Raw genomic sequence first — 27,321 nt, forward strand, 5'->3', positions numbered from 1 at the left:
ATATGGTTCGGCTGTTTGGGCTGGACTGTTCCCATGAGGCACAGGGTCAGACTGATTTGCATACAGCCATGTCTGAACTGGGGTGGCAGAGTGGGCTAAAGAACGGTGATGGATTAAACCCAGATCTTTTGACTGGGTGTGAGTGTTTGATTGATTTAGATGCTCTGTCCATCACCACCCCCTTTTGTACCGCTTTTGGCCGCCACAAGTGTGGCAGGGTATGCTCAGACGTGAGTCCCTTGCTCACTTTGCCACTGGATTCAATCAAGCCGGGCTCAAGACAACTGGAATGCCAGAAACCGGTCCTCGGAAGCTTGTTTCCAGTCCAGGGAAGACATGGCTTGGCAGTTCGGGCTGGACTGTTCCCATGAGGCACAGGGTCAGACTGATTTGCATATAGCCATGTCTGAACTGGGGTGGCAGAGTGGGCTAAAGAACGGTGATGGATTAAACCCAGATCTTTTGACTGGGTGTGAGTGTTTGATTGATTCAGATGCTCTGTCCATCACTACCCCCTTTTGTACCGCAGCATTCAAAGAACAGCATGCAAGTCCCATAAGCAACAACATTCAGATAGCAAGGGTGTGATGAACCCAGATTCATGCAGGGAAAACGGGTCCTAGACGCTCCTGGCTAGATCGCAAAATGCAAGCATAATCAGAGGTAACACCTCTAGGCTGTGGTGCCACTACACCAGCTCCACTATTGATAATTACTCCCATACAAGCCTCTGCTGCAAGTGAATTATCCCAGATACGTATATCAGCAGGATAGAGGCCAGTGCACTAGATGATAGGCCTCAAGGGGCTTTAAAACTGAATTTCCTGTTAGGGACTGGAACGTGCATTCAGCAGTAACCCAGATGTGTGCAATAGGGGCATTACCTGCTGAGCTATGGCACTAGGGCTGGAACGTCTTATCTGCAAGTTGTGTACAGAACTTTACAGCAGACAGCGGATTACACAAATCTACTATCATACTCGGATTGCAAACAAAGACAAGGAAGGATGCTATCTGGTACACAAATCAGAGTGGTTATTTTTGTGAAAAGCTGTGCGCCCTGTGAAAGTAAATCCAACTTGATAAACGTCCAATTACCTTGTGCACTGAGCTAAGCAAATCTTTTCTTTTGGCATGAAATTGTTGTCTTTCACATCCATATGGTATCAATTATACTCAACCTACCCTTGTGACCATTCATCAAATGTGGACGTGTTGTCTGGTTCACCCAGTAAATACCAAAAAACGCCTGGAGAAAACACAAAATCAGTGCTCACCACTTTCAAATGTCACTAGTCGCCACTGTCTGCTGGGCCACCCTAGATGTTTGCCTTCCTTTGCTGATTTTGTTGGATTTTAGGACGCTATGCTCTTTACTCCGGATAATCAGTGGTAAAGTGCTTGTGCTCTCTCCTTTAAACATGGTATGATTGGCATACACCTTATTGGTAATTTTATTTACTTATAAGTCTCTAGTAAGTGGTACCTCATGTACCCAGGGACTAAAATGAATTGCTAGTTGTGGGCTGTAGTACTGCTGATGCCAACCACTGAAGTAGCACCATAAAACATGTCTCAGGTCTACCACTGCATCAAGTAGTACAGTTTATACTGCCATTTAGACCACGCAAAATAAGCAAGGCCTAAATCTTCGTCCACCCCTAAGTTAGAATCTAACCACCTCTAGGACAGGATGCATGGTATTGAAAACATAGGCTTTATGTACTTACGTTTGACATGTACTGGCAGTGAAAGCGTCCTAAGATCACATTCATTGTGAAAAGGCTATCTATCCCATAGACTCCCACTGAGTTACCTTATTACCCTTAACAAGTGATAAGTTCAGTTTGGGTACAGATAGTGAAATGCTTCTTGCAAGCTTTTGAATTGTAATTTAAAATCCTCTTTAATGGAAAGTCAGATTTTAAGTTAATCTTCTGAAAAATACACTTTTAGACTTTTCCTTTTCTACGTTTCAAAAGTAGGTCCTCTCTGCATAAAACAAATGTGCCTTTCAGCCAGTGTCACATGACTGTAATGGGTCTTCGTGGTGTTGTGTGTATTCCTCAAGGGGAAAAAAGCAAGATAATAACATGCATGACTATATGAAATGATATCAGGACATCTTACACTTGATCAAACAACATAGTGCTTGATTATTATCAAAAATATGTTTTTTGAATCCTCTCCATTGGAGGACAGACTCCTGACGGACCATCTTCAAAAAAAGGTGATGTCAATGACGTACAAGTATCAATTTACATTTACGTATAAGAAAATAGTTAATAATAGACCTGACCCCACAGAGATTGTTAAGGCCAAATGGGAGAGCGAGGTGGGAGACATTGATGAGGCGGACTGGAGGGAGTTGTTGGCGTCTCCTCTGGAGGCTGCTATTCCATCAAGGCTTCGGCTAGTACAACAAAAAATTCTCCACCGCACATACTACACGAGGATATTCCTACATAGAATTGGGCGGACGGACACACCACACTGTCTCAGGGAGTGCGGTCAGCCAGGGACATTCTACCATTCCATCTGGAGCTGCCCCAGGATAGTGGGATACTGGATGGCAGTGATGAGGACGCTCTCCCAGGTTACAGGGGTCACTGTGTTGCCGGAACCGCGGTGCTGCCTGCTCAATATATGGGAACCAACAGACTTAAACACGACAGCTCAGGGTTGGGTGACTTTTGTCATGACAGTAGCGAAGCGCAATATTGCCCAACGCTGGGGGTCTAGGATCGGCTTCACTCTTACCCAGTGGTGCAAAGATATGGACCTGGCAATGGTAGCGGAAAGGTCAGTTTATATTCACCGCGTCTGTCCAAAAAAATGGGAAAAGTTCTGGGGGTGTTGGAACTCCTATCGGGGAGACATATGTTAACCACCGCATCCTGAGGACTCTGATTCGGATGCAAGTGTTTGAATAACCTCTGCGGAGCAGACTGTTAGAGGATATCACATGTACGGGGGAAGGTTACGAAGGGGAAGCATCCAAATGTGGGACTATGAGAATTGTATAGAAAACTGTATAACTAATACTGTGATCTATTTACACGTCATGCAAATTATGTTGTCATGGAAATGCTCTACTAATTATATCAATAAAATTGTTTAAAAAATATATATATGTTTTTATTTTGTTTTATATATTATTTTATCATTTTCTTCCTGAATATCAAAAATACATAATTCTGTATGTTTTGTAATCGAACTGTATCAACAACATATAATCACAATGCATAAACAACATATAGGACGTAATCACATAAGTTTTAAATTAAAACAAACATGATACTGATATCAATTGATACAACATTTTTATAGGGTTTAGATCAACATGGATAGAAAGGAGGGTCGATGGTAGATGAGACTACGGGTGTTTCGGCAAGTTGCCTTCCTCAGGATACCGCCTCAACTTTCAATGCATTGGACACACAATTAGACACAATACATTGATTACATGCACTTATGCCAATTTGTCATTACACTTTTAATGTATGGTGATACATTTATTTAATATGTTTAAAATAAAATCAACTAAATTATTAAAGGTCCAGTTGTGTTTTTTGGGGGGGCAATCTCTAAAGGTTAGGAACCGTGCATTTAAGTGAAGTGACAACCAAGTTTATGAGAAAGGAAAAGAAAAAATATAATAAAAAATAATTAGATGATGAAACCAAGAAAAAAGGAAGAGATAAGGGTTTGTGAAAAAAAGTGAAAAAAAAGTGGAAATGTCCCCCCTATATCATTCTAATGTGTGTATAATCGTGGTGCCTACTGTGACCCGATTAAAAGAAAACTCTTTTATCGGGTACATTACATGTTCACAGAGGGTGATGGTTTGTTAACAAGAAATGGTGTCAATTTTGCATGCACCAGCGAGGATGGTAAAGCGCAGAGTGGAATAATGTTGTAGTTACCTACTTGTTGTAATTGGACAGACAGGTCAAATCAATTTCCATGTTTATAATTGATAAAAAGCACAGAGTCCCTGAGTCTATGGAAAAGAACAAAACATATATCTAATTAAAAACGATCTAAGGATCTTTAACACTGGGATTAATTATGTAGGCTTAATTTTATATCTTTTTTAGTAATCAGTGTATGTTCGGAACACTTAAATGCTTTAAGTAAAGTTAGTACACCCCAAGGATATGTTGGTGTAGTCTGATAATTTGGTGCAGTCGCAGGTGTATTGCTCTAAAAACGAAAGACCAGAACAAGGTTTACTACTCAAGCTCTTTCTAAGATTTATGCGTTATCTAGCGTCGACCTGGTTTTAAGCCGGTATATATTAAAAAGGTGAATACCTGTATGAGGTCCCTATATGACCATGGGTTCCAACTGGATTATGTTCAATATACTCAGGGCATCTGTGAAGAAAACATGGAATCCGATAAGAAATGTCTAGTTATGTGGTTCAGATAATGTTAATCGCTTTAATTACTGGAATTAAGGATATATTTATAGAAACGGACTAAACATTTATCTATATATATTAGTCTAAACTATTTGTTTTTATTTATATATTGTGTTATCTTTAGAGGTATTTGTGTAATGTTATTCCATGAGACCATATCAACTACATAATTATTGGGGGGTCCTAAACGGGCCAAATTATATTCAAGGCAAAAAGTATTTTAAGAAAAACAAATGATGTAACTCTTTCAATCGGTTCTTGACTCGGCGTACCTGATTTGAATAGATTGCATATTTCATAATGAGTAGTGATACGCGCTTCAGATTGTCGCAATGCTACTTGTTTATTATAACTAAAACAAACTGTTTTCAGATCAGAATGCTAAAAAGCAGTTTGAGTCAAAGTAAAGTGCCGGAATTCTTAGCATATTAGGTAGCCGACTAAACATGTACTTCTAGGATGACCCTGCTTTAACTTAAGCAAATTGTGTTCAATTAAGATGCTAGACAAAAGAACAATAGAGTAGTTTTAATTATTTAAGGTTTCAAATTTTCAGAATAATTAGTCGCTAACTAATGGAATCCCTTTTACATTGTCAGTTTGTTTAAAAAACAGAGGAGCATATTATCAAGGGCCTTATCGCCGCTTCAGCTGGACTTTTTCCCGCTAAAGCGGCGATACTTTCATCGCCCTATTAGCAAGCTGTCGCTAACAGCAGTTAGCGACTGTTTGTAGGCGATAGCGAGTGGTTTGGGGCCCGCTTTGCAAGTCAGCGATATTTATCGCTAATGACATGCAAAGTGGGCGTACCCAACCTGTTATCGACTGAAAGCAGTCGCTAACATCGCTATCGCCTATTATCAACGATAAAAAAAATTGCGCTATGCGCGAATATCGCCAAAAACTAACGTCTGCTCAGACCACTTCTTAACCTGTATAGCCAATGGGTAGTTGGATATTCAGGTTAACACCATATTGGCGTTAATGCCTGAATATCGTTGGATTTCCAGTGATATTCACGCATTGAGCCGCTATCGCCGGATATTTTATCGCATTTGAGATAAACAATGCTAATAGCATGTTATCTCTGCGATAAAAGCTCGCGATGCGTGGCGATAAAAAAAATATCGCTAAGCTCATTTAGAGATAAATATCTGTAGTTGTTAATATTATGCCCCAAAGTACGACAAGGCAACATTTTGCAGCAGCAATTATGCCATGTATTTCAAAAATAAAAAAAGGGGCGAAACGTGCTATACGTTCCCTTTGCTACCATTCAAGTGAAATGCATAATGCTTACCTTGTGCCGGCAAAACGCGGTCCTACTATGATAGCGTGCAGGTACCCAGCAGGGTGATCAAACTGAGTTCCTCATTTAAATTTTTTTTAAACAGTTGTCTTCTTGCGATTGGAGTATCCTGATTGGGTACCTGAAGCATGTGATTACACGTACAGAACGTGCTGTAACATGACGTGGCATACCAAATGATAGATTCAGGAAAATGAAAACAGGGCTGCGTGTTTGTGTTCGATCAATCGGCTTTTTCGTGAACCCCAAGCGCCATGTTCGTCTTACGTCTATGGCCATTGCCATAAGTGGTTTAATGAGCAATACTGAGAAGCTGATATTGTTAAATGACTAAATCTTATATCATTTATAGTTCTCCTTAGTCTAGAGTTCTGTTGTTATACCTGGGTGGCGGGATTTGGGTGGGTGGGAATGGAAGAGATTTTGGAACCAACGATGGAGGGAGCCCCATGTGTGTATTCCTTCCAGATATGGAAATAAAAGGACCTTGGCTTTATGGAATGGTGTTCCTCTCCTGAGCAGGATATCCTGGGAACTTGTACTCAGCCCCTCCTGAGCATCAAAGGGTAGCCCCCGGACTTTAGGCCACTCCCTTTCTGACCTCCACAGGCTGCCTGGCCTTCCATTAACAAATGCAGTTCACACCTAGGCCTGCCTGCCTGCCCTTTGTTACAATAGACAGTTTAGACCAAACCCACTCAGGGAATGAGTTAGGTCAGACAAAGTGTCCGACCCAAACACTGATGGTACTAGGGATAAAAGTGCCATCTTCAAAACTTCTCATCAGAACACTTCTGGACCTGTTGAGGAGTCAGAGGAAGAACTGCCCTGCTGGCTGAAGAAGAACGACTAGACCTGATTGCCTTGTTCCCAGGCTCCCCAGTTAGGACTCCAAGGGTCAGTTGGCTGGCCTCCTGTTTCAGTTACAGGGACACAACAAGCTTTCATATGCCTCTCCTGCAACTGCCCAGCTGACCAGCTCCAACTAGACCTGCCTGAGTCTTTCTGCTGGCTGCTGCTGGAGTGGATCCTGATACCAAAGAGGTGCTCCAGCAGGTCCTGAACCCTTGGGCGGCATCAGAGAGCAGTTTGTCGTGTTCCTAACTTACAACCTACCAGGCAAAATCCAGAGGTTTTTGGGGTCGTAAGGCTACTGTGATCACACTATTTGCACCACCTAATGACCATCTGTGAGGTCCGCCGACTCAAATCTCCAGTGATAGCCTACTCTTTGATCAGCTCCAATGACAAAAATATGCATCGACCACCAATCCGAAGCTCCAGCGGCAACCGACTCTTTGTGCCCAATAGTGACAGATCACAATACCTGACCTTCTCCTGGCGTCGACCACCAATGCAAAGCTCCACTTCAACACCCAACATCATCAGATCAGCCAATAAACTACCCAAACTGAGGTTTTCAATTATGCCTTGAAGAACATGGACGTCATTTAAATAAGGCACCACTCCATTGCATAAGGGGTGTGCCCTCCAGTGGCAGCTAGAATGCTCCACCAAGAGGAAAGAGGGTGGGGCTGAAGAACATGGGCAACGTTGATTACTACTATCTTTGTCTCCTTGATTTTACAAGGTTGATTATGAAATTCTAAACCCTCTTAAGAACCTAACAACCATCTTTCAAACAACATAAAAAAACAATAAACGAGGAGTAACCTACTTATTTGCATGGACAATACCACTCCTTGAGTCTAAACTAAATTAGCTGAATAGAAGAAACTAAAATAAAACAGTCAATATCCTCAGTGGCACAACAATTAATGGCTTGAGTCATGCATGAACTTTAAGTAAAAATAAAAGTTGTAAATGTTTGGAATTCATGATTTTTTTTTAGAATGAGTAAAAGACAAAATCCTAATGATGGATTTCTACACTACTGTACTAATTAAGGAATTAACATGTGCACTACATACAATTACTAATTGAAAAAAAATAAGAAAAAACAGTATCAAAAAGTGAGACATGTCTGATTTTAACCGCATCGCTGCGGCGGCTTTTCCCGCGGCGGTTTTGTAAATACCGCGTTACATTATGAGCTCAGCTCGTCATGAGCACACGTAAGCCTCATGACGAGCTGAGCTCGTCATCAGCGCGGAAGGGGTTAAAGACATGAAAGTTTGTCAGAAGTACATCATGACAATGGAAAGGAATAAGTAAACTGGATATCAATGGCTGAAGTGATGGTTTATGTTTCTAATCAACAAAATCTATCTTAATGGCTAAAAGTTCTCTTTCAAGGACCAAACTGTTCTTGATGTTAAACAAGAGCCTTAAAAAACACAGGATATCAATAAATAGAGCAATACAGACTGATTCAAAACATCATAAGATATTGAAAACATAAAACATGGAAAAATGGTAGGGGCACAGTAAACCCAACTGGCACTTCACAAGACTCAAAATGCCCAAATGGAGTTTGGAAGGCAGTTTTCAACTCAACTATTTCCCCTATATATAATAGATCATAACTACCTTACAAATTCAGTTTAGTGAAGGCTCATGCTTCTTGAATCCACTACAAGAATCCCTTCATTTGAGATTGAGGATATTGAGTCTTGGATGTAATCTGATTTAAACCTCTATGATGTATTCATGGTCAATGATATTTATCTTTCTTTGGTACATAAAAAGGTGCCACAGCAGTTGAAAAGGATGGCACAATTGACCCATTTAGCAAAACGGTCTTGTAGTAAGTCTTCAGTATTGTGTTTTCTTTTAACTTTAACCCGTTTAGAGCGTCGAACGTTCAGCGCCCAGTGCTGAACGTTCGAATAACGGGTGGGGCCGCGTCGGCCAACGGACGTGCGTTCACTACCAAGGTAGTGCACGCGACGACCGTTGCCCGACGGCAGCGCTTAAGGGGTTAAAGAATAAATACACCAAAGAGAATAATAGCACCACTTTGAATTGGTATGGTTTAAACATTATCTCTATGAAGAGGAGTGACCAAACTTTGGCCTTACCAAAGACTAGAGAAAATTCCATTTTACTGTAGTACCACTGAAATAAGATTGGCCACCATTAAATTTGATGTGACATTTTTTATCTCATCATTAATAACTTGCAGAAGCTTAACAAAGATTATGTCAAAACAGTGATGGCAAAAATGTTGTTCTAGTTGAGCAGATATCAATGGATTATACTTCTTTAACTGGGCTGGTAAAATTGAGTCCAGTATTCCTGCATGCTGAAAAACAGGTGTGGGTATGCTGGGTCATTTGTGATCAGAAGGACAGAATATTCTATCGGACTTCAGCTCTAATTTATTTATTTATTTATTTATTTATTATTAGCATTTGTTGAGCGCGAACAATTACCCGCAGGCGTCTCGGCGCTATACTGTGTTACCCTCCTATAGGAGCTTGGAAAAAGTTTTCAGAGGTTGAAAAGCCAGGTTTTCAATTTCTTCCTAAAACACATTAGGTTTGGACTTGATCTTATCGGTTGTGGAAGAGTATTCCACAATCTTGGGGCGGCAACTAGGAAACGTCTGTCTCCCCAGTTGACCAGCCTAGTCCGTGGCACTACTAGGTCATTCTGTCCTGCAGATCGTAGCGTTCGAGAGGGGGTATATGGAACCAGGTGATCACACAGGAATTGCGGCGCTTGACGGTGAAGTGCCTTATAGACGAGACATAAAGTCTTGAATTTAATTCGGTTCCTGACCGGAAGCCAGTGAAGACTCCTCAATGACTCTGCTATAGGTTTGAATTTAGGGATTTTAAGGAGAAGTCTGGCTGCTGCATTTTGGACTGTTTGCATTTTCTTAATTATCCTAACTTGGGCGTTTGCAAACAGTCCATTGCAGTAGTCCAGTGCTGATAGGACCAAAGCGCTAATCAGTGTCTTTCCCACATTTGTTGGGAGAAAAGGGAGAATCTTCCTCACCAGACGTAGCTTGTAAAAAGCCGTGGAGGCTGTCTGATTGGCGTGGGCCATGAAATTAAGGTTGTCATCAAATATGACTCCTAAATTTCTCACTTTCGTGACTGGTTTGGGCGCTACTCCAAAAGATGATGGCCACCAGGTTGGGGACCAGCTAGGGCTGAGGTGGCCAAAAGTGACCACCTCAGTTTTGTCGGAATTTAATTTCAGACAGTTTGCTGACATCCATTTTCCAATGGCCAGCATTCCTGTCTTGAAATTTTCCGCCACTGTTTCCCCATCATTTCTGACAGCCAGTATCAGCTGTGTATCATCCGCATATGAGGTAAGGTTCATCCCGTGCGCTTTGATGGTGTTGGCAAGGTCCGACACGTATATATTAAATAGTGTCGGACTCAGGGATGAACCTTGAGGTACCCCACATGGCAGTGATAGCTCAGCGGATTCAAACTGGCCCAGTATGACTGCCTGGGTTCTCTCTGCTAAAAAAGATGCCAGCAGATCTTTTGCCAGGCCTTGCACGCCCATCTTTTCGACACGGTTGACCAGGATCTTATGGTCAACCGTGTCAAAAGCGGCCGATAAATCTAAGAGCACCAATAGTGCTGTGCCCCCTTGGTCTCTGATTAATCGGATGTCATCCGCTGCTTTAATGAGCGCTGTTTCCGTGCCATGAAATTTGCGGAATCCAAATTGTGTTTCGTCGAGCAGATGGTGTTGCTCGATGAATTCCGTGAGTTGATTATTCATGGCTTTTTCAGCTATTTTAGCCAGGAAGGGTAAATTTGCTATGGGCCTGTAGTTTTTAAGTTCTGCTTTGTCCAAGCCGGGTTTTTTCAGGAGGGGTTTAATTAGGGTTTTTTTTAATTGGTTTGGGAAGCTGCCTGTACGGAACATGAGGTTGATTATTTGGGTAATAACAGGGATAAGAGTATCCATTATTACACGAAGGTTTTCAGAGGACAGGGATCCAGAGCTGATCCAGATCTAATTGTTTTTATAATGTCCCGAATTTGAACTTCCGTAACCTCTTTAAAACCGGATAAGTTATTACCTGAAGAAGAAGTGTCTATCTTTCCATGGAGTTGGGTGTCATCTAGATTAAAAGCTGAAAATATGTCATTCACTTTGGTGAAGAAGAAGGATGCCAAAGAGTCACAGAAATCTTGGGAGCAGGGAGGGCTAAGGTCTGGGGCGCATCCCGCAAGATGTTTAGTTATTTCAAAGAGCGTTTTAGTTGAGTTTTTGGCGCTTTCAATTTGTTCAGTATAAAACTTCTTTTTTGTCTCTGTGATTAGGCGTTTATATTGGGTTAACAATTCCTTGTATACTGTTCTATCTTCACTTTCATACTTTTTCCTCCAGATTCTCTCTTTATTTCTACATTGCTGTTTTAATTTTTTAAGCTCCTCGGTGTACCATGGTGCTGAGGGGGAGCTTCTGTTCCTTGACATTCTTTTTTCAGGTACCAGTTTATTAGCTGTCTGGCCTACCCACGTGTGATATTGTTCAGTAGCGGTGTCTGGATCTGTAGCCCATTTAGGTATGGAATTCTGTAACGCCTCCCTAAAATTGGGGATATTAATGTCTTTCCAGACCTTGAACGCTTCTGGTTTGGGGGGGAGTAAAGTGGCGACAGATGTTTTATTAGTTTGTATTGTGGCCAGTACCATATAGTGGTCGGACCAAGTCATTGGTAGGACTTCAGTCACTGAAATATTTTCAAAGTTGGTGAAAATACCATCTAAGGTATGGCCTGCATTATGAGTAGGTCCTTTCACCAACTGGGATAGTCCAAAAACCTCCATTTCGGATAGCAAAGAAGTAGTATCCTTGTCTTCATTACATTCCAAGTGAAAGTTGAAATCACCTAACAGAGTCACAGATTTATCAGTGGCTGTGGTTTCTAGGATAGTGAGTATTTCTGTAAGAAATTCCGACCGCGACTCTGGTCTTCTGTATAGTAATACACCTTTAAAATTATGTGACGGGGAGAGGTGGATATCAAATTGGAGCGCTTCATATGCTGTTGAGGGAATGGCAGTGGTTCGAATTTTAAAAGAGTCGCGGGCGATTATAGCAATCCCCCCGCCTCTTTTACCAATTCTGTCTAGTCTGTATGACTTGAAACCTTGTGGAACAGCTATTACTAGGTCAGGGTCGGATGCTTTATCCAGCCAAGTTTCCGTCAGGAACATTATATCTATGTTCCTGTCGATGATTACATCGGCTACCTCTTGTCTGTGTTTGGCTAATGACCGCACATTGATGAGGGCAATAGTAAACACTTGATTTGCTTGGTTGAGGTTTTCACTGCTTGCTCTTATTTAATAGGGGAATGGACACTTGACAGTGTTTACAATCCAACACAGTTATTGATGATATAGAGTCGGGGCCATACCTTATGCATTTTTCTTTAGCTTGAGGGCGGAGATCTGTCAGCGCAGAGCGTGAATAAGATGTGTAGCTTGCGCGGAGATTCTGGCCAGGGGGGGTGGCCCTAGGCCCGTGTCTGGCGCGGACGGGCGCAGACGGGCCCGCCTTTGGCGCGCCTTCGGCCTTCAACTTGTAATCAGAGCCTAAATGTATCCGCAACCCTCTGTACTGAAGGCACCTGAAAGCCCTAACCCTCAAAAACACCATACCGCATATGCGTTTAACTCAACCTAGGGGTGTATTAATCAATCAAGCAAAATTTATATTTTGCCAGGTCGAAATTCCTGTTTAAAGCTGTACTATGGATTTTATCAGGGTGTCATCAGATTAAAGGCTTAAAATAGAGTCAACAGTTCAGATCAACATTTATAACTCTTCAGTGATGCATTGTGCATATCTTTATTGTATCTTTACCATGGCTGCAAAATAATCAGTAGGTCGTGGGCCTATGTTTTATACCTTTTTTTGCAGCCCAACATCCACATTATCTGTGCTGCACTGCCCAAAGGGGGAAATAGAGCACTGAAACATATTAATTAGGACTGGTCTGCTTTGGCTGCATTGCATGTCTGCTGTGCACTGCAGCACTCATACGATGCATTAATGGTTTTAGGGAAATGAACACGTTTACCCTTAATTGAGTGTACTTTACGTATGCATTAGTTTCTGATTAAATGCCTGATCTGGCTATATTAGTGAATTAAACTTTGTATCAAAACCTATGAGTGTGTGTTTGCTAATCTGCCCCAGTAATGCCCCCTTGATGTAATGAGACATGAAGGGGTTTTGCCACTGTGAGTTTGCCATCTTTACAGTGCAAAACATCATTTCTATTGAATAGTAGACAGCATGCCACTTTGTGTCACCATGCATCACCCTAGCACTGGCGCAAAAAAGCCTCAGTAAATTTGCCACCTGATATTTATTCTCATCGAGCATGGATTACCCCTTGGGGTGAGTCACAGGTCTCGCCTTGGAGCAGATGATGTGTGGAGATGCCAACTTGCCTCAGGGCATCTCCGCAAGCAATTACAAATGCTACGCAAAGGCGGATTTCACCAGCCCTACCATCCAAATTGAATGAGATTTTTTATTTTTGTCTAAGTGATACATCTCTTGCCACCAGGAGGGCTGAAACAGGTTCTCCTGGCCTCTGGATTATTGGATGGTCTTGGAGTTTTTTTTTAACTTGATCATTTTCAGTGAGGTTTAGCTCAGGTACCTGCTCTCCTCCTCCTCCTCTTCCTCCTTTGCCTCTTTGTAGTCTGCTTTCCTCGTCAAGGCTCTTTTACAGGCCCAGAGCCTAGCTGCTTCATTGTAGCAGCGAGTAGCTGTGCTAGGAGCTCTGATGTGTGAGGTCCTAGCAATCTCCTTCACTTGGTGTCTTCCTCCAGCAGTACCATGTTGTCCTTGAGGCAGGTTAAACTGCCTGCCTGCACTCCACAGGCTGTACAACCTCATAGCCACCTGTAGGGCACATTTGTGTTTAGCAGGAGTCAGGGGTACCCCTCCAGTGACACCCACCACTGGACCACACCATAGCATAGGCATACAAGGGAACCCACATCTTTAATGTCTTCAGCAAGTCCACCCTCTACTGTTCCCCAAAGAGAGTGCTCAGTACCACTGGCTCTGAAGACCAAAGTCCAACAGATTCTGACGAAGTACAGACCTGTTGCCCACTCCAGGCAGGGGCTCATAAGCAAGCTGGTTCATCCTTCTTCCTCTGTAGTTCTCCTTTTGTACAGGTTTAAAAATGGAGTTAGAAAATTATAGAAGGTTGATGTCTCTGGCCAATCCAAAGATGCAATATCATCGCTCCACACCTGAATCCAACCCCTCCCCCTTGCACAGCATCCTTGGATTCCCTAAGTTAGCAGTCATAGGTCTCTTACAGCCTTTACCTCTACCCCTAACATACACTTCAAACCAGTACCTTCCCTCAAAAACATCTAACGGGAGCCCTTGCTGTGGTTGGCAGCCCCCTTTGTATCTGTAAGAAATAAGTGTGAGGTAATTGCCCCATGCAGATTCCTCCCCCAGCCTAGTCTTCTTCCAGGAGAAGGCTAACCCTTTGAAAATGGGTCTATTGTTTGGGGGAGCCTTCGATCTATCTGCTGGTCACTAGAGTAATGTACTTGGCCCAGCAAGGCAATCAAAAGCCTAAACCACATTGTGTGCTGACTCAGGGACTCAATGGAGAACCCAATGTACATGAAAAAGTGGAAATATGACCAAATGAATAGTGGAGACTTTTATCTTTCCTCTATGTCGAGCCAATGCACAGTTAAAATGTTGGTGCAATTTTCACTCACAGAATGAATACAGTAAAGCACTACAGACTTAGTATGAAGCATTACAGACCCACCGCAATGGACTATAGACGAGGCTTGGGCGGCACACTTGGACCACACATAGTCCCAAAATCTCAGCTCGGCATAGCGCAGTTTTTCCCTACCCTCCCGGCGACATTTCTCAATGCGGATGGTCGCCGATAGTTACGACCGCTCACGTTGAGAAACATTCTGTTCGCGTTGAGAAAGCTGACAGTGGAGTAGAAAATGTACTTGAGCACCAGTAAAGAAGTAGTGCCTGATGCTGAAAGTCAATGCGAACGACGTGACCAAACGCACTCTGCCACTTGCGGAGCCCTGCATAGAGTGGCGAAGTTTTACATGGAACTCCTCGACCTCTGCCCAGGCCTACTATGGACTCACACTAAAGTTAAAAGAGAAATGGGGATATTTCTTTTTGAATTTTCAATTAAATTAAAAGACCTACACAGACCATAAGCAATGTATCCAAGGTTTCATTTACGACAGGATAAATGTGTGTAGATACCGGGCTGTGTTAAACAGCTGTTCCACTCATTCACGCTGCACATATGTGCACTAGTGTCCATTTGTGTCAAGCAGCAAAGAGGCTTTTAGTCAGTGCTTAATTTGTAAAATATGAAGTGCAGGTGCTCAAATGTTTGTTGGAGGCCACGCCCACTTTTCTCTGGCTCCACCCACTTTCAACTGGCTCCACCCACTATATTAGCTCCACCTACATCCTCAACTGGCACTGCTAAACGTCAGAAGTAATATATACCTGATCTGAATTTCTGCAAGGGAGCCTTCCTCATAGTAAGGTTTTGATAGGAGGTTCCCCAATTCCTTGCCCTATGAACATTTTTAAAAAGATTAAATCAAAAGTGCATTTAAAGCACAATTTTAGAATAAATTAGCTAAAATCACTAATGCATTGAAAATGGACAATTTTAGTGCCGTATGTGCTGTTTGACAATACTGGGATAGGGTATGCCATTTTTAACAGAGTCTATGAGTTCAAAGGAACATTTTTTACATAGCTTATGTGGCAAAATAAACCAAAATGTTGTGAAAACACTCTGAACAAATAAACTGAAAAAAATCATGCAATACACTTGAATGAGTCAGTCACAGTCACTTCCAGCGGCCGAAGGGGTATGGGGATTATTCAGTATAGTCAGTTGCGGCTGGTGACATTTAAAACTGGTGGTGAGGGGTAAAACAATTGCCGTACTTTACTGTGGCGAGCGGAGCGAGCGAGGCTGAACCTCCCTAAGGGGGGTTCTCCAAGAAAATTTTGAAAAAAGAGTAGGCAACGGGTGTATTTTCAAGCAAATTTGAGAGTGTGACACTATTCCAGAAGTGCTGCAGGCTGTGCTCAAAATAGTTAGAAAATTAGCAAGGATATAAGGTGCCAGTGGGTCATCCGGTCACTTTATGTCAGGGGGTCGCTTTATGTCTATCAGGAGTGAGTTTAAACAAATGGCCAAACCCCAGCACAGAATAACGGGACATTTAAAGACGAACCGCTATGGTGACCCGGGATAGATGGGAGGCGGCTCCCAGCCAGAGGTTCTGGGCAGAGGGGACGGTGGAGTCAAAGGGAGCCAGAGGCACCGGGGTTCAGGGTATCAGTTAAGGGCAAGCTATGAGGAATGGCAACACTGAGTGATATGGCCCTAGGGTGTATTCATTTATTTCTACAAAAGAAGTACTGTTTAAAGATTATGCTTTGATGAAGACAAGGGTCTTAAAATGAGGATCGTTTGAGCGCTATAAAGCAAACACCACAAACCACACAGGCAAAAAACAAAAGGGGTGACAGTCCGAGTACAAGGAACACTGTACAAGTTATGTAAGGGAGCAAAAACACACAGGAACAATGAGCACACGTATGCTTAAATTAAAGGCAACAATAAGAGAACACCTACTGATGCACACACCTTAGACGTTCCACCTTCCAATGTTAATAAATGTGCACCACTGATGTGGGTGAAAACGACTGCTACGATTGACAGCAATGAAACGATTCATTTTGTAACGTCAGAATTATTATCTAAGTTCCATTCTCAAAGCATTAGGCCATTACAAAAAAACAATCGCTCTAACAGTGTTAACGATCTGATTGGCAAAAAATATTTTGTTCAAATGTATTTGTGTAGATTAGAAAAAATGGGCAATTAAAAAAATATGAACTACAGTATTGTGGAACAACGCACAACAATGACACTGAATACATTTAACATATCCTAAACATTAGGACTACAATAGTAATTAGTTAGGGGAGCACCTACAGCTTCCTCACTTCCGCCTTCATTGTGTTTCCTTACTTTGAGCTCTCAGTGCATGACGGCACCGGCACCAGGCTAGCGACAAACAAGTTATGCAGCTTCTTATTCATAATGGGAGGAGAAGGGAACCACAAGCACCAGCGTGCAGAGTGTCATTGGGTAAAAAAAAGGCAGGCTGGGTCTAGTAGAAAGATTGATGAATGGTATCAATGTATTTATAAAGCTCAACTGTACCAGACAGTTCGAGATTCCATGTGCCTCTAAAACTCAGTTTTTCTTTCGTCAGGCGATTTTGTCTGTGGTCAAATCACTTCTCAAAGCTAGAACCCGCCATTTATCCCGGCATTATCTCTATAGGAAAATACCACCAGCATGATTTATTAACTCATTGTCAGTGAAAGTGCGCTTTTGAGTGTACTATCCAAAGTTACCGATCTTCTGTTTTTGGTAATGGTTTAGCACAATTATCCTTTGGCAAGTAACAGATGCGTGTGATTTGAAATAGATGAAAAAGACAGCAGCATGCTTTCCCACATTTGTGTGTTTCTATTTGGTATGTAAATATAGCGCTCTACAAGCTAGGAGCCTGCTTCAGTGTGCTATTTCGACCAAGGAATTATCTTGGTTCGGTCCTACTGCATGCAATTATAGTGCCCGGTGCCGGTCAATACAGCGATATATTTCTAGCAGAACTTGGCCGTCCCGCCCACCTTAACAGTGCTATAAGGTTATAAGGGAAGTGCCCTTCAATTTCAGATGATCTGCGGCAGTTTTAAAATATTTTTCTAGTTGCTTAAATGCATGTAAATTCTGGTATTTATATCATGTTTCCCTCTTCTGCGATGCTTTATTTTGCTTGTGCGAGTGTCACTCATGGTCGTTGAAATGTCACTCATATTTGCTGTAATACTGAAAATGTCACACAGCAATCTAAAACCTTGGCAGCTATGTAATGATTGTGTAAGATTAGAACATTTGTGCACGTGACGCTGCTTGCCTGGTACAGCCCCAACCCCCACTGACAGATTTTATAAGCGTGCCTGCCCGGCCTGGCCTGAAAACGAAACTGAATCCTGCCCTGGCTGGGCCTGGCTGCATCCTGTAGTACTGATTCCAGCCCAGGCAGTCCGGCCCGCAACTGCGCAAAAAATAGCCAGTGCAGTCACAGAGTGCTGGCAACAAAACATGATCGTGTCCTGACATGGTGATGATCAAACTAGGGCATTTGAACATTTAAGCAGTGACGTGACCATGATGAACATTAAAAAGTAAATCTGTAGGCCTCACCTGCGCTGCTGCGCAGATTTATTACTTAATTGAATTCATGATATGTCTGCCGGCCTACGCCGCCTATCCCAGGCCCGAATCATCATGTCACGTGATAATAATGATAGATAAAAGTAAAACTAAGATAACCAATCACAATGATAATTTTAAAAAAACGTAATCCTGCGCCTGCGGCCCCCGCCGCCCCCAGGCCCTGCCTGCCCTGCCCTCATGATGTGGGAAACAAAGAACAGGAACTGAGTAAATGCGAAAGGAAGAAACAGCGCTCGTCGCATGAATGGAGTTCACCTTGAATTTCTTGACCTCTCATTTCGTACAGTTTCCGAGATTAAAAGCAAGCACTTGCTTCTTTAAGCATTATAAATTGCTTGCTACAATGCACCACTGCCAGTGACGACGGCCCGGCTGCCAACACGAGCGAGCTCCTCCATTGTGCATTACACATATGTTGCACAGTGTAATTTGCTTTTTGCTTTCCGCGATGTTTAAGTATTTGGCAGTAAATCCACCGTTAAAGCAGCCTGCCCCTTAATCTGCCCTAATCATATTCTGGGAATGTAGTAGGAAAGCAGATGCTCAGTCAGGCATTCCCCTCTGCCCACAAATCACATTTATTTCGCCATGCTCAGCCTAATCTATAATTCACGGCAGTGCCCTGCCTCGCCCTCGCCTCACCTGCCTGCCAGCCAGTGCGGCTCATGATGATAATTTCGGCCGCCGGAGACGGCCTACCCCTCTTGTCCAGGCCGCAGCGCTGCTGGTGGACCAATCAGAATCATGATGATTTTAAATACATGACTGACACCAGTAAATTATTCACTAACGCCCTGGCCCCTGCCTCGCCCTCACCTGCTGAGCGCTCCCAAGTCCCAACTCCTCCAGCAACTTTGAAAGGCCGGCTCGGCCGGCAGAATCTCCTAGATACTCGGCGAGGCCAGGGCGAGGGGAGAGGTGCGGGTATGCTGGGGCGGGCAGAGAAAATGCGCGTCACATGCATTCAAATGCATGCAATCTGCGCACGCGTCGCTTCCTCTGGCGCGCATAGCCATAACCCACTGCCCAACCCCCGCAGCAAAGCCCTGCCCAGTGCCTGGCCTGGCCCCTGCAACATGACACAAACAGTGTCCCGCCCACTGGGGGCCCTGATCTGCGCCGCGGCCGGGCCGGGAACTCTTGCCTTGAGAGAGTAGGTCGGAAATGGGAGCAGGCACGCGCACGTGACGTCACCACACCGACAGCAGTAAGTAGTACACTGCATGCATTATCGACGACCGGACCTGATCAGTGACAGTGAGCAGTGAGTCTAGCACATCCACACTCATCAGTGACACACACGCACGAGTCACGACTTCAAAAATAAAATTCTAAGGCAGGAGCACAGGTGCACTTAATGCCGCGTGATAGACCCGGCCCCCATAATTAAGTGCCGGTGCTGAGCACCGGGAAGCTCCGGCTCAAATTAAGCCCTGCTTTTAGTTCAGCTGTGTAGTAGTGGACTTTATTTTGAAAGGTGACTGCTGGCGGTTAGCACTGAAAGTCATTTTACAGAAGCTTACTGTCAGAGAGATTCCATTATTGAGACTCACTCACAGTAGAGGACCTAGAAATAGGTGGTCTGAAATAAAAAAAACTCTAGGTAGGTTTAAGTGTACCAGGGGCTCTATTACATATAGGGTGCACTTTTCCTGTTTGCAGCATGGCGCACATTTAAGCAGATGTGTCGGGTGCAAACAGGAAAAGTGTGCCCTATCGTGTAGAATGCACTGCCCTCAGGACAGCAGCAAACTTTTGCTGCCCCAGGGCAATGCATTCAAGATAAATACAGACCAGCTGTTTATAAGCTGCTCTGTGTTTCTCTTTGCAGGTGGAAAACCGCTTGCACTTTAAAGTGGGCTTTGAGATCCCCTTGCATGTGGATGCAGTGAGTGACTGCACTTGCTTTCAAGGAGATCTGGGGGGGGGGGGTCCATAGGACCCCCACTCTCCCTCAGAGGGATGCCATCAGGGAGTGCACCGACAGTGTATTACCTTTTATGTGGCGCAATGTCAGGGTGCCTCCTGACAGCTTCTTTGCCCATGGAAATGAGGGAATGCTCTCCTGAGAAAGTGCTGGCTCTATTAGGGCGCCAGCGCTTTCATTATTAAATAAAGGCATACACAAGCATTTGCAGCCCCTTGTGTAATGCCAACGTGCCCCGTGGGCGAGCAAAGCGGACAAATATGCCTGTTGCGCCCCAGGACAATTTCTGTAATAAGGCCCCAGGACGCCCAGTGGGGCTTCCATGCGCGTTATAAATTTCTATCGATCGATCCTATCACTGTACTATAAAAAGAGCCTACATAAAAACACAAACATATGAGTAACAATTACTGATGACACTTAAAATATCAAAAGTGATTGAATCTACAAAGAAGTTAGTGCGCTTCTTACCTTCTAGTATGACTTCATTGTGTCCATCACCTTTGTCACCCTTTTCTCCACGCTCGCCTTTTTCACCTTGTTCTCCTTCGGTTCCAGCAGGGCCCACATCACCAGGATCTCCTTTCTCTCCTTTTGGCCCCATATCACCTTTTGACCCAGGTTCACCTAGAATTTAATGGCATCGTGTTTAAATACCTTCTGTTCATGAATAACATAGTGTATGTACACATTTTTAAATGATTTATTTAGCTCTACAACTGTGTGCCATTTTACCTAATGCAATTGAAACCTCAGAATACTGCGGTAAGCCTGAAATAGGTTTTACTTTACCCACATCGTCTCTAAAATATCAGATTACAGGATTAATTGCAATCCATTCCAAAATGAGGATCAACATCCAGATTAAAAATTACAAAATTGTACTTGAAACTGTGAAAATCTTGATTTAGAAAGAAAATAAAGGATATTGTTAGGTGCTATAGTATAATATTCATTGATCCATTCCAGAAATTCTGATATCTCTATCACAATTGACCTGAATTTCGTAGACACAAAATGCACACCTAATCATATATGAAAGTGTAGCAATGTGTAAATTAGCAGAAGGGCACTTAAGTCCCAATTACGAGTTTGACACCATAGACAATGATATACCAATAGTGAATGTAATTATCCATTCACGGGAGAGCATGTGCACTGTTTGCTGCCACAGATTGCATCAGATTGGATCTGCTACAAATCAAGCTAGCAAAACACTAGCAATTTGAGATGCAAACTCTGTTTGGGTGCAAATGGGAGTTTGTACCCAAAATTGAATTATTGGCCTGATTAAGGGTCATCCGAATCAATCTGAATCAACTCATATTGCAAATCATCTGGGCAAGCTGGCAGATACCTGCCTGAGGCTACTTCTCAGGATGGATGATTCAAGTATATTATGCTCATGTGCACTTGGATTTGTGATATACTGATTAGCAAAGGAGTACTGTGTTGCTTTACGTTGGATGGAATAGGTATTTCGTTCTTGCTCATGTACATTTCAGAATGGGACATTTCTCATGATCTTTCACCCTTGCTTTGTCCCTGCTGTGCTGAACCCTTAATTTGTCATCTGATCCTTTAGTTGATGCCTTTCAAGTAGTATACTCTGTTGCACTATTGTAGCATTCTTGGATATGTTTATGCACACACAATACCCCTTTTAAATCAGCCAGGTAGATCACTATCTAATGCCAGTTAAATACATTTCAGCTGTTTTACTCAGCCATCCCATTCCTGCTGAGCAGCTGATATATTGTAGATTGTATAAGCATTTTGTACAGGCTAACTAACTTTAACTAGCATAGGAAAACGTCTAGGTTAGTCATATCTTGGTATTAAATAAATGAAACCACTGCATTGCCATTCTACAAATCTATAAAGCAAAAAGGCCAAAAATGAGTTGGCCATGTAAAGAGTGATGCAGTGTTACCTACAGTTAACATTTCAAAGAAGGCACTGATTGAACATGGATGGAGAATGAAGCGTTTTCTCAGGCAGACAGCGACCAAAGGTTGAATAGGTATTTGTACCTCAAAGGTGATTTTGTAAGCAAAATTCTGAAGATTAAGTCCTAATGTAGTAGGCATACATGGTACTCCGTCAAAAATATGGCAAAGTACAGTGTCCTCCACATGCCCAATCCAGCGCTCTATTTTGAGTCAGTGGGCAATTTCTTTCACAGCGGCTGTACCTTGGTGGCTTCGCCATTGTAAAACTTTTTCTGGACATCCAACAAAGTATAGTAGAGTAATGGCATCAAACCCCCCGACCTTTTTAGAGCAGGTGGTCTGATGTCCTTATTTGATGCAGGTAGTGAAAGAACATAACAAATAAAGACTATCCGTGTGTGGGAGTCATTAGTTTCTTGGTTTTTCAAAACTTTGGAGTTTGTTTCTGAAAAATAAAACTAAGTTTGCTGCACTCTCATTCATGCCATTATTCTTCACACTGTTTGCAGCCGCCTCGACCCCCAGAGATATACTTTGTTACACTTGCTAGCTGGCTACAATTTACATGCACTGCTGTGACACATGGTGCCTTTGCCTTGTAGGAAAACCTTTTTTATATAATCATAAGTTACTTCTAAAGAGTGCCTTGTAACCCCCAGAGCAGGGTGCTAATATATATTAAAAAATGCCTACTACATATTGGGGTTAGTGCGCTCTCATAGTGAAATCAAACCCAAAAGCTAGATGTGATTGAAATCTTGATTCCCTATCCTGTTAGGAAAATGTGAGAAACACTGTTTCAATGTTATTTCCTAATTGTAGGAAAATCGCAGTTTTTATTTTTTACACTGATCACTCCCATTTTTAGACTGATACTGGTGGTTACTGACTCTGAATGTGCACTGGGCTCTGCTCACCATATCCAGAGCCAGTGCTCTGTCCTTAAAACGTATATGGTAATTGGTGTAATTACAATTGGCTAAGACAATCTACCTGTAAGTCCCTAATTTATGGTAGAGCATGTAGGTTTAGAGACCACAATGGATTTAATGCCCTTAAGGGTGCATTGCTGTGGTGTCTGGTGTCATCTTAAAGCCAGCCGTGCCTTGCAGGCTGTTTTTAAAATAAAACTGTGTCCAAATTCAACTTTGGAATCAAAAGTACTTCCAATGTCAAAACATTCCTGTTTATTACATATATGTCACACCTAAGGTTGCCTTAGGTTCCACATGGTTAGGGTGCCTTGTTATAAAAATCAGGGACATTATAAAATGTGTTTTACATGCCCAAATGAGGAAAAACCAGCTAAAGCCATTTTTCCCCATTGTGGTGCGGCTGGCTCCATAGGCTAACATGGGAAGGCTTTATTAAAACTTACTAAAGTCTAACTTTTGACAGGAGTTTGCTAGCAACATATTTTAAAGTATCACAATATTAGTTACAATAAATCCAACAACTTGTCAATGTTGGGGCTATTAGAACTGTAGCAGGAAAGTAATTTTAGAACGTATTTTTCTGACATGTCCTAAAATTGCCCTGTAGCAGCCTCTTCTGATTGGCCAGCCTCTAATAGCCTGCGCCAAGCTACTCCCTGAGTAGGTGTGAAGAGGCCTGAGGATGGACAAAACAGCCAATAATTGAGAGGAGATTTGCGTCCTGTTGAAGCCAGGGACATTAAGGGGCTGAGGAGATATACTGAACTTCCAAGGTAGAACACAGATGTCACGGGACCCAGACCAGCTCTAACTTCCTTGATCCCCAACCTGATGGCAGCCTCTTTAATTAGATTAGGAGAGGGGCTGTAAGGGGAGTGTAGGAAAAAGTTAGTAATACCTGTGGGTTGTGTTAGCCAGACCAGCACCCCAAGGAGAGATTTTCTACATTTTCATTTTTGGAAAAATGTCCATTCTGGGACTAAAATATGCAACACTTTGTCATGTCAGAATATGGCAACTTGAACCCCATTGGTTGGGGTTTCCACCCCTCTTGCCAGCCCAGAATGGGGAATAAATATGGGAGATCTGTAGGAGCACCTCGGATCCCTGCCTGAAACATCTGGAGAAGGACTGTGGAAGAGGTGTGGTGTAGCCGCCAGGGTACGTGACTCCGGACCACAGGGTTCAGGGTTCGATCCCCGGCTTCAGTGGCAGGTTAGCCCAGCACCATGTGACTCTGGGCAATAGCTTGCTTAATCCTCCTGATGACCCCCAGCGCCAGGACACCTCTCCGGAGGTAGCTGTGCGCTTGACAAATGCTGGCATGTTATATTTTGAGAGCTATCTAGACACTTGCAGTGCACAACAGAGAACTGCACTCAGAAGCACTGCACCTGCTGCACTCTAAAAGCTCCACATCAGAACGACTTTGCCTGTCTTTAAAGATAAGGAGTGTACTTACTGAGCAGCAACAAGTCGATGAGTGCTAGAAGCGGTCACCTGCAACAGCCACTAAAAAGACAACTCCCTTTGTTTTTTTGGCAAAGATGTAGTCCTTGGTTCAAACTTGTACCTTTTGCTTAAATGGTGTCAATCTGTTCAGTAGTTCCTGAGAAAATGACAGTTAAAAGCATTTATATATCTATGGGCGCGGAGGATCTGCAGACTATCAGCGGACTGTAAGTGTATGGTAAGCACACTCTTCCGATAATGCGCTGAATGCTAATTGGCTGTCAAGTGGTTGTCAACATTCGAACCCAGGAACTGTTGGCAGCCATTTTATGCCTCGGTAGAAGCGAGGCTGAAGAAGTCAGTGGAATATTTGTTCAAAACGTAGAAAGGGGGCAGGGTTGAAATACTTTTACCCTCTAGACCTGCTTAGGGGGTCCAAGAAGGACCCCCAGGGCCCACAAAAGTATTTTTTTTTTAAAAAGACCCGGCAGGTGCGTGTAGGGTGCGCAGACACTGCCGTAAAAAAATTAAAATAAAATAAAACAGAGCTCTTTTTATAATTAGCCTCCAGAGGTGCTAAATACCGGGGGCAAAATTATTACATTTTATGGGGGGCCCAGAGGGGCCCCCCAGCCCCGGGGATCGTCACCCCCCCGGGCTAAAAAAAGCATGGTGGGGGAAGGGGTCCAAGGTCCCCAAAGCAGCGGGGACCACCACCCCCAGGGCTTTATGTACTGTGGGAGGGGGACTGCGTGGCCCGACCACCTGGATCACTCGAGGGCCCTGTCAACCCCCGGGGCTACAAAAACAATTGTTGTGGGGGGGCTGCAAGGTCTCCAAAGTCCCGGGGACCACCACTCCCCGAGGCTTTATGTATTGCGGGAGGGCCAGCTCCTGCAGTGTCCCGGGATGTCCATCCTGCCCTCCCATAGCAAGGAAATCTGTTCTCTCTTTCAAAATCTAAATTAGATTGCTTTTTCACATGGGGAGCTGCATGATAGTAGCTCCCCATGTGGAAAAGCAATGCCGGTTCCCAAACGCGTAGAAGTTGTGCACCAAAGGCGCTGGAGTCGTGCACCCTACAGATTATGAGTCGTGCATCCAGTACGTGCACACCAGGGGGCGGCACTGAGCACTGCGCTGGGTGCGCGACTTCTAATTTTACCATAAAAAAATAGCCCCTAACAGTAATTTCTAATATGCCCGAGGGGGGGGGGGGTTGGGGGGGGGAATTCTGCCTGAATACGGCCATGTGGCGATTAATTATGGTGCACTGAGTTAGTAGTACCTTTATTTGAAAGTTTTATAGAGCGCAAACAAGATCCTTGCGGATATCAGAGCGCTTTCCCGTATTTAGAGTTGCATAATTATCCAGGTACTAAAGGAGGGGTACCATGAGCAAGGGACAATAGAATGAGTGCAAAGTACAAAATGTGGGGAAGGGAAACATGGGATAACATTAAAAACCAAGATCAGGACCAGTAGTAGAGAGCTTCACTTGAGTATCTCGGTCCCTGAAGTTCCATCACAGGGTATAGTGCTCAGGGAGAACGGATAGCCCCCCAATGCGGGAAATATTGTTCTTCGGATTTGCTTAGCATCGAGTTCAATCTGGTTTCCGGGGGAAGAGAATTTCAAATCCTAGGTGCCATTCCAGAAAAGGTTTGGTTATTTGTTTTCTTTTTGTTGAATCTTTGAGGTTTTAGAAGTAGGTTGTCGGCACCCCTAGAGGATCTAGATCCGCCGGAGATTGTTAATTTCTGGGCAAGGAAAAGGGGAGCCTTGTGGTGTAAGGCCTTGTGTGTCATGCACGCTATTTTTAGATGAATTCTAGCTTCAAGCGGGAGCCAATTCAAGGATTCTAGATCAGGGGAGATGTGAGAGCATCTTTTCGAGCCTCTGATGAGTCTAGCTGCGGTGTTTATTGAGGCTCTCAGGGGAGCTGTGATGACTTTTGGGAGGCCGCATAGAGAGACACTTCCATAATCCACCCGCGGGATAACTAGCGCTTGTACCGCTGTTTTGAAGCCGTCGGCTGGCAGGAAGGGCTTTAGCTTCCTCAACGTGTTAATCTGGAAGTTTGCTCCCTTTGTGGCGTTGCTAATGTGTTTGTGCATCTTGAGATTGCTGTCCAGAGTAATACCCAGGGATTTTGCAGAGTCAACGATAGTAGGTTGAACGTTAAATGCAGTGATATGTTGGATTAGGTCTTGCATAAAAGGGAGATTAGCAGGTGGGGCGATAATGAGGAATTCGGTCTTTAGAGAGTTCAATTTGAGGTGGTTTTCTGCCAATCAATTTTGGGTGTTCTTGAGCTTGGGATTAAGCTGTTTAATGTCTTCTGAGGTGTTGATCTTAAGATAAAGTTGAGTATCGTCAGCGTACATATGGTATTGCACGTTGGATGCCTGTAGCATTTCAGTGAGTGGCTCCATAAACAGGTTAAAAAGTGTTGGGATAGTGAAGCCCCTTGTGGAACGCCCAACCTTACTGGGGCTGGTTTGGAAAGGTTGTTGTTGATCTTGAATTGTTGTGTGCGGTTATGAAGAAAGGAGGAAAACTAATTTAATACTACTCCAGAAAGCACCATCCTAAGTTTGAGAAGATATATCAGATTCTCGTGTTTGACCGTATCAAAGGCTGAGAATAGGTCTAGAAGAATGAGTAGGCAAGATTCGTTCTGGTCCAGGATTTGTAGCGCATCATCGATGATGTGAGTCATGGCTGATTCCGTGCTGTGACCTGCTCTGAAGCCTGATTTGTGAATGTTAAGAAGGTCAAAGTGGTCAATATGCTTGGTCAGTTGTTGGTGTACGCATTTTTCAAGTAATTTGGCTAAGGTTGGGATATTGGAAATAGGGCGGTAGTTGTTAAGATCAGTGGGGTCGGCAGTTGGTTTCTTTAGGATGAGTGAAACCTGTCCAACTTTGAGGAAGTTTGGAATGCATCCTTGAAGCAGTGAAGCATTAATGATTTTGGTCCGTACCAGAAGAAGCAGCGGTGATAGGTCTTTGACAGTGTTAGCAGGAAGTGGATCGATGAGGTGATTGGAAGGTTT

At 43.4% G+C, this 27,321-nt stretch overlaps 1 protein-coding gene across 2 annotated transcripts in view; it reads right to left on the reverse strand.

The window, feature by feature from the left end:
• GLDN (gliomedin) overlaps positions 1 to 27,321 on the reverse strand; it is a 565,427-nt gene that overhangs the window by 259,855 nt on the left and 278,251 nt on the right. Inside the window, exon 5 of one of the 2 annotated variants that reach the window (XM_086958290.1) lies at positions 20,396 to 20,551. The exons of the other annotated variant lie outside the window; for it this stretch is intronic. Within the exon in view, the coding sequence (XP_086814416.1) occupies positions 20,396 to 20,551 (156 nt within the window). The remainder of the gene's footprint in view (positions 1 to 20,395; positions 20,552 to 27,321) is intronic. 2 annotated transcript variants of the gene reach the window in all.

The sequence above is a fragment of the Lissotriton vulgaris genome, chromosome 2_1 (assembly GCF_964263255.1).
Source record: "Lissotriton vulgaris chromosome 2_1, aLisVul1.2, whole genome shotgun sequence".
Taxonomy (NCBI): Eukaryota; Metazoa; Chordata; class Amphibia; order Caudata; family Salamandridae; genus Lissotriton; species Lissotriton vulgaris.